Raw genomic sequence first — 8634 nt, 5'->3', positions numbered from 1 at the left:
ACGGGCTGATTCCGGATTCGCTCGGATGAAATTTAGTAGAATTTCTACATACTTACCCTTAATAAGTCAATGCCTCCACCACGCCATAATTTTTTAAATTTGCCGCCATTTATCAAAGAGTATATAATCACTCAAGCTTCCTTTTTTTCCAACTGGCTTTACAGCTCTGGGCTCCAGTTTTCACTAGACAAACCTCACGCTTGCCTGTGTTGGCCCCCTTGTTGGTTCATGTTGCGACCCATGTTGGCCCCTAGTTGCCCCTTATCTATGGCACAGTGCATAAGAGATAAAATATTGTCTATGGATTCAATAGATTTTTTAGGTCTGGCCACTTTATGTAAAAATATTTGACATAAAAAAAATTAATTACAAATGGCGTTTACGTAGAATAGACAGATGTGTTCACGGCCACGATGGGCGATGATTCTTTGATATTACGAGAAGATGGTTATATACGCATGAACTTTCCTGTTACTTCACTTACGTATCACAGTAATTTAAATATCATATTAGTGAAGACTGATGTTGGCGGTGTACACGTTTTGGATGTGAACTCTGGTGTGATTCTTCAGTCATCCCATCTCTCAGCGGGTAAGCTTGGATTGCTATTGTTTTCTGTATGCTTACTAGACGATCTTGGACACAAAATCACTTGCATATCACTAAAATATAGCATATGAGATGAGGTCTAGTCCAATTGATGGTGTCCTACTTTGTCTGAATTTGACAGGTCTCTGTAAACAATTCAGACCATACAAGCACCTTGCTTATCTCAAATAGCCGGTGAATATAATAGTAATGTGTTTCCGTTGTGCTTGTAGATGATGGGGGCACTTTGGGCGTGGAATACGCGTCGGGAGCTGACCGTGTGTTTGTATGGGATAGTAGTGGGGTAGGCGCTCGAACGGATTATAATGGAGTGTTACTCTTAAATACTGCGTTGCAAAGGCCCGTGTTCCATAAGCAGACAGATAACTTCGAAGTCAGAATTGAGCTTGTCTTGTCAGAGGTAAGAATTTTTTGCTTTGAAGTGGTATGTTAAACTTCCTCTTTTTCTAAACTATTCTAACACTTAAATCAAAAGTTACTTTTAAAGTGTGTAGCAGGCAAAGACAGTTTTTGATTACCAATACATTAGTGGATTGCCAACCTTCGATAGAAGGGTCACCAAAAGAAAATACTGTCAAAAATTGTTATACTGTCATCCAAGTAACTGATAATATATTTTGGTCGTGACAACCGCAGTGTTAGTTTTTCATATTATAAATGTTTTTAATTTTATTTATTGATGCCCTCTTATTAACCTGTTAATAATGTTTTTCACTGTGTATACATACAAAATATGTTGTTTTATTGAAATATAAACCTACATTAAAAAAAAATATCAAAATTAGTCAATTTTTTAACAAATGACTACATTGAATGTTACAAACTATTTACTGTTCAGAATTGTTCAGAATTGATAACATTTGCATATTTTAACATAATAATTGAGCCTTGCTACAACAGACAACTTTCTTTGCATAAAAAATATTAAAGTCATGTTATGGAATTTAGTTATCTGAAAACTAAAATATTTTTTACTAATGGTGCTTGTGACTCTGTCCACTTAAGTTTTGGTTTTAGTTAATAATCCTGTGGGATCTTTTTTATTTTCCAGGATAAAGGTAGCCTATATCCTCTCCAGGAGGCTCGCTATCTCTGTACTAAGTAAAAGATGTTCGTGAGTTTGTTGGCATGGTTTTCGGATTTTAAATATCCTGTGGAACTCTTTGATTTTCTGGGACAAATAGTAACCTATGTCCTTCCCTGCCCGGCTAGCATGGGCAGTAGATAAAAATGATATCCCCCAATTATATCCACTGATGTCATAGAAATCAGTGGATATAATCGGGGATATAATTTTTATCTACTGCCCATGCTAGTCGGGCTGGGGATGCAAGCTATCTCTACAAAATTTTGTCATAATCAACACAACAGTAACAGATGGTCTGTGGAAAGCTTGCAGACATATAGACACACTTTCACATTCATAATATTAGTATAGATTTGACCACTTCTACTGTGCAGTTCGATTACAGTAAAATAACAGCACCAATGTGAAAATTGCAATCACTTCTGATTGGCTGACAATCTAATTATTGCCCTACAATGCATTGCTGCACTAAGAATACCATAAGTTCAGTCAATCATTGTAGTTAGGTATTATAAAATATAAGTTCTTTCGTATTCTGTGAACTAAATGTATATTAATCAAAAAGAATAAACAAAATGTAAGAAGCAGTCAATCAACCAAGGTTGTACATCAAAACATGATTATGAAGCTCATTATGAAGATTATGTTGTATCTAAGAGATTTTCCCAATGCCATCATAACTGTTTTAGGCTGTGCTTCTGTATCAATGTCTTCAAAACTTGGACTCTGATTCAATTGAGGGATTAGCAGACTTCACCAAGAAATTGAAGCTTGCAATTGATGCTGAACCAGTCAAGAAAGGTGTCAAAGCACAAAAAGTAAGATATTAATGTAGCTAAGTTCATACAAATTGTAAATTAAACCAACTTTGCAATCCTGACAGTGAGAGTAGAGGATTTATTGATAACCTACCAATTGATATGCAGAAAAATAAAGCTTTTCATGTTAATTTATATTATTTGTAGTGACTAGTGTCTGACCAAATCAAAAATTGGCCAAAATGGACTGAAGTTTGGCTGGAAGTTTCTAGCAAGCTATGAAATTTATTTTAGGTAAATTATTTTTCATTAGTTTAAGTAAATGAATACGTCAACAAGACAACAGTCAATAAAACCTTAGAAAAAAAAACATTATTTTACTCACTTTTAGCCAAACTTGAACTGAATTTCTTAGGGTTCTTAAATCTTCGGGTTCATCTTCAGCTGAAAGTTGTGACGATAGCGGCTTGATCAGCTTCTGCCAGAAGTCGGCCTTCATTAGGGTACTATTTATTTGTTTTGTTGTAGTGGAGTACAGTAACAATCTCCCTTCCACACCCGACGCTACGCCTCGTAATGATCAGTGCGGTGCAAGACTTGAAGGCACAAAACCGGCGGATACCAGCCCTGGCTATTGCGTCTGCAGTGGCCCAACAAGCCAATGACCTCATGCTGTACACTAAAGAGGTGCAGGGCTTGATGTACTCGGAGGCAGACAGAAAGAGGTCCTTTAAAAGATGGCCACACATGGATTACAAGTTTGTGTTTTTTGATTTTATTGTTAAAACTAGATTACTATGTTATTTATAATTTTTATTAAAAAGTTTTACCTATACTTTAAGGAAAATTCCAAATATTTTTTTATTAGTCACATATCAAAAATAATGGCAGGTTATTACATTATAATAGTGGGCTTCAGAAATGAAACCAATATGAACTAAATTTAAATAGTATAAATATTGGTATTTTCAACTCTATTATTATTTAACATTTGATATTTCGGCAATGACATTAGTGTATAAAGTTAGCGATTTTCCCGAATTGTTATAGTTTTAGATTTAATCACTGTTTGATTTTAATTCAGTATGTAACAGTAGGGCTGACATATAGGTCACCTATAAGTCTACTGACGACAATTGTAAAACATAGCAAAGTGATACATAGCAAAAATATTGGTTCTCAATTGTGTCTACTGGATATGGATGTACCATGCAATTAAAAATATCAGTTAAAAAAATTTAAGAGATTTGTGTACAACTGATTCATCAACAGTGCACTTTACAGATGGGCCCTCCCAGCTCGCATGGCGCAAGCAGGGTTCTACCACCAGCCGTCCCCTAGCGGCGACGATCGGGCCATGTGCTTCACCTGCATGGTGTGTCTGGTGTGCTGGGAGAAGTCTGACGAGCCGTGGGTGGAACACGAGCGCCACTCGCCCAACTGCCCCTTCGTTCGCGGCGAGTACACGCACAATGTGCCTATATCGGTAAGACTTGTAGGGGACTTGTAATTTTTGAGCATATGCCTGAGGCCCTACTACCAGCTACCACCACTTAAGGCCGATTTTTCAATCGTCAAATAACTTTTATTTAGGAATTAATTTAACGTATTGACAGATTTCCTATACAAAAACTGTCAAGTGTGAAAAAGCAGCAATGTAGAATCAACCAACCTCGGTGGCTATCATTCAGTGTTAGACACTGAGTTGACGAATATCCTAGCTCAGCTCAGAAAGAAAGAAGTTGAGCTAAATAAATATTAATTCATTTTCATTCATATTATATTTTAATTTAAATAGTTAGTAATTAAGCTCTGTGATCCCCAGGTAACCAACGCTACCGCTTGCGCCGTCTCTTGTCCGAATCCGAATGTAAAGGTAGTTTCAAAAGGTAATACAGGAGATTTAATAGCCACGGGTACAGTTGATGGAAAGGTGAACATTTGGAAATTCGACTGTGGCCTCAAACTGGTCAAGTTTATACACCTCTCCCCATATGACTCCATCTTTAGTGGGATTTTGACAACAGATTGCAATAAAGTTTGGTCGGCTAGTCTGGAGAAGGATTCATGTGAGTACCATTATATAATAGGTACTACATGATGCCTGCAACTTCGTCCACTTAAGGCTAGATTTCTATGACAAAAAGTACCCTATGACTGATCCCAGGATGCAAACTATCTCTATTCCCATCAAAATCGGCTAAACAGGTGGGCTGTGAATAGCTAGCAAGCAGACTGACAGACATTAAAGCATTTATAATACAAAATGTGGATATACCTATTTCAAATTATGACATGTATATATGTACATAAAGCTTAGTTTAATTTGTTGACAAAAACTGTGCTCTTTACTGTCCGGTCAGATGCACTGGTCCCAAAAGTGTGTGCAGTTTACTGTTTAACTATCAAATGTATCCTCATACATGTATCTAATTGTCATAAGAATAATAGTAACTATTACTGATAATAACTGTTATTATCAGTACTTTTAGTGATAAACATTATTACAATTAACTCCCGATTAAGCAGATACCCGTGACTTCGTCCGCGCCGATTTAGATTATTTCAGCGTTTAAACTATCGCCTTTAATTTTAAATTTAAGTATTGGAATTTCTCAAAATCCTTTCTTAGTGCGCGTCTAATTCGGTCCTACTTAGACCTCATCATTACTTCGTTAATAAAAACGAAGCCTATAAAAACGAAGTCAACATTATAGAGAACCTACATGCAAAATTTCAAGTTTCTAAATCCACTGGTTTGTGCAGTGCGTTATCTGTCAGTTAGTCACGATACTGTTTTTTATGTATATTGATTTAAAGAGATATTTCCTTCATTGCCAGGGCTCTAGTTGTACATTCTACAAAGTATTTTAATATTTATAGTTTATGAACATTGCCAGTAGTTGTGTTGACAAACATGTTTTTATTTTTAGCTACTTATGGCATTGAACTAACAGCTATGGCGTTTGTCGGAATGTCGTCACAACAAAAAGCTTATCCACACGCACAAAACTTAGAAAGCGCAGAAAAGGAGACAAACACTACCAAACCTAAACCATCCCTTGTCTGTGCTGTCATCATAACGCGAACGGTCACCACTCCTACCAACCAACCTATCAAAGATGACTCCAGTAAAGCTCTGTTCGATTCAGGAGTACCGGATGGATCCCAAGAAAGTATTAAGGCAATGAATGATCAAAATGAAGCAAAGAGCAACTTTACACCATCAAACAAGATGCTATTCCTGTTGACTTATGATATTCATAGTTCACTAGCCGGTTCGACCACGACAGTAGTTCACACATCCAATAGCAGTAGTGGAAATTCTAAACCGGGCGGTAGCAAAAAGGTCTGTGCAGTTTATCCGCGAACAGACGACGCGAGCATTTACGATGACATATACCTACAGTACTCTGATGAAGACACGGAGCTTCCGCAAGGCACAAACGGTTTGTTAGAGGAACAGATTAGCAATGTTATCAATTTAAATGCGTCATCTAGTAAAGAGGAGTGTAAGTTCTGGGAGGCAAAGAAAATTATTTTTACAAAACTCCACAAAGCTTTACCACCTCCGCCCCCCACGGTTCTACTGCCGGAGCTGCCGGAGTCGGGACAGGGTAGTGTGTTAGATTTTGTGGGAAAGATGTCTCAACTCAAAAGCTGGAAGAGTGGAAACTTAGAATCTTCCGGTACGAAGGTAGTAGATCAAACTGATGCTGTGCCCGGTGATTCTATTTCGCAATACTTGAACATGGCTGCTGAGAATGGTCCTTTGGAAATCTCGAATTTGAAGTGGTACGTAGATAGTGACGGTACTGAGAAACCGCTCTCTGATTTGAAATGGTTTGTAGATATTGACGGTACGGAAAAACCTGTCAAAGTGACGAAATTTGGCGCAATTAAGGTAGGAACACAGACTGCAGTCAACAACAGTAACAACGACGGTTTCGACAGCGATCCGCCTCAGGAAGAGGCAGTGTCACAAGGAGTAGCCGTCCAATGCTTAAGTCTTCCAACAAAATTAAATCAAAAAGAAGATCCTAGAGTGACGCATCTATTGCCTACAGAAGACAAGGAACATTTGTTAGTTGTCATATCGAGTATCGATCCTGAGAAGGTGAAACACGAAGAGGAAGCGGACTGCGACAGCGACACGAAAATGGACGTCGACGAAGTCGCTGACCAACAAGATAAGACTGACAAATCTGATACAAAAGCCTACTTTATTCTTTATAAAATCAATAGTAACACTTCCATATTTACCTTAGAAGATAATCCAGTATCTTTCATAGAGCTACCTTATAACGAAAGTCCCGTCGACTTGTGCCTGCTGCCAGCCGAAAAACTGGGGCAGCACGGCTTTGCCGTAGTCGGCCTCGATGGCAACTTGAGGCTGTATACGTTACCTGATTTCCAAACACTTTCAGAAAAACGTGTGCCCAAGGGACAGTTCACGTCTGTTGTTTATTGCGCGTCGGTCGAACGCCTCAGTGTATCCACGAAACATGGCATGATTTATTTTTATGCGCTCAACAATGGTGAGAAAGATTCAGGAAGCGATGTGAATGAAGACGAGTTTGCTAATTTAGATTTTGACATGTTGCAAAAAGCACCGCGCGACGAGGAAAGTCCGACGGTAATTATAGCTAACAAGGCTGAATTGGATCTCAATGACCTGGAAGCTCTTATATCTCTGACAGGTTACTATGGAATGAATACTACAGTACCGTACAGTGCTGTAGTGCCTGGGTTTTGGTGCGAACTCTCGCCGGCTCAGAGGTCGAGATCTGACCATCAGAATAACCGATCGTGGCGCTTACAAAACACATCCTCCACTTGGGATGAACATGTTTTAGAATTAACGTTGCCCTATAACGCTTCTTTGGCGCACATAGAATTCGGATTCACGCTACACTTTGCAAGTTCTGAAAATTTGCCAATTATACAGGTCACATTATTAAAGCAAAATTTGCATGGAATAGGTTACAAAAAGGATGCTTCATTTGGCCAGAGGGCCGATTCTCCAGCGCTCTCCCCAGTTATAGATGCAGATATCTCGAATCTAGAGAATCCTGTCAATAGCGAAGAGTACTTACAATCACATAACGCTGAAATTTTGGCAGGCCCTTTGTTTTTATCTTCCGGTTTAGATACGACACAACAATCGGGAACATTGATTCTAACTAGTCCTCGCCTCTATAAGGCCAAAGGAAGAACATTCTTGATTCATATAAAAACATTATTCGATCCCGCTAAAGATATGGCCAAGGGGCCCATTAAATCAACTGAGAACTCATCAAAGAAATTTTGTTTCATTGGTTGCGACTGGTTACATCAAATATCTATAACGGTTCGCTCGTGTCCCCGTACTGACGTGCCCATGGATCGGCTACAGCGAAATACCATGTTAGAATCGAACCATTTTTTGAATACCCTCTGTAAAACAGCTATAAGCAAGGATGATGTCGAGAAGCGCAAATTGGCACTAGATCTTATAAATTGGGTCATATCAATTCGACTTCAACGTATGCGTTTTACCAAATCTGAAAAGGGCAAGGAGAAAGAAGCCGATAGTCCCATAGAAACTCAACAGTTGGAGTGCGTCGACGTCATCGAACAGCATACTGAAGCCTTGATAAAGAATTGTATACTTTGCGCAAACAGAAGTATCGCGAAAAAATGTGTCAAAATAATGTTGATCACAAGCGAGTAAGTATTTTTCGTCCCATTTATTTTTTATTTAAAAATACAATTTTCTATCAACATTTTAGCGTGAGGTTCCATGTGCGATAGTTCATTTTTCATGTTGTTCTTTAATTGCTAATTCAATTTATTGTTCTAAGTTTCAATTTTCTAACTTTGAAAATTTTGCCACAATAGGGGTGTGAAAGAGCTCCCAAAACGTTGGAAAACGACCTTCGAGGAGACATTGGTCAGCAGCGTGATAGCTTGCATCCCCCTGGTGGGGGCGTGCGAGTCGCCGGGAGCGCTCAAGTGGCTCATGGCGCTGGCACAGCACTGCACTCGCCGCTCCGGCGCTTCGGCCTTAGTGGCTAAAGGCCTTACACTGCTAGAGAGGACGGCTCGCTGCTTACGGGAACGTGCCGACCCTTATCATCATTTACTGCGAGCAAGGTATTTATTTACCTGAATAGTGAGATGTCATTTACTTGCTAAGTA

The 8634-nt window shown here is 38.8% G+C and overlaps 1 protein-coding gene across 3 annotated transcripts in view; it reads left to right on the top strand.

The window, feature by feature from the left end:
* Positions 1-376: 376 nt before the first annotated feature.
* LOC123875118 (baculoviral IAP repeat-containing protein 6) overlaps positions 377-8634 on the top strand; it is a 45339-nt gene continuing 37081 nt past the window's right edge. For all 3 annotated transcript variants that reach the window (XM_045920772.1, XM_045920771.1, XM_045920770.1), the window contains exons 1-8: positions 377-591; positions 822-1009; positions 2386-2514; positions 2983-3212; positions 3739-3940; positions 4280-4523; positions 5388-8163; positions 8335-8589. In XM_045920772.1, the coding sequence (XP_045776728.1) occupies positions 414-591; positions 822-1009; positions 2386-2514; positions 2983-3212; positions 3739-3940; positions 4280-4523; positions 5388-8163; positions 8335-8589 (4202 nt within the window). In that variant the 5' untranslated portion in view covers positions 377-413. The remainder of the gene's footprint in view (positions 592-821; positions 1010-2385; positions 2515-2982; positions 3213-3738; positions 3941-4279; positions 4524-5387; positions 8164-8334; positions 8590-8634) is intronic.

Source organism: Maniola jurtina, chromosome 19 (genome assembly GCF_905333055.1).
Source record: "Maniola jurtina chromosome 19, ilManJurt1.1, whole genome shotgun sequence".
Classification (NCBI taxonomy): Eukaryota; Metazoa; Arthropoda; class Insecta; order Lepidoptera; family Nymphalidae; genus Maniola; species Maniola jurtina.
The sequence above is the reverse complement of the archived record's forward strand: the minus strand, read 5'-3'. Positions and strand labels throughout refer to the sequence as shown.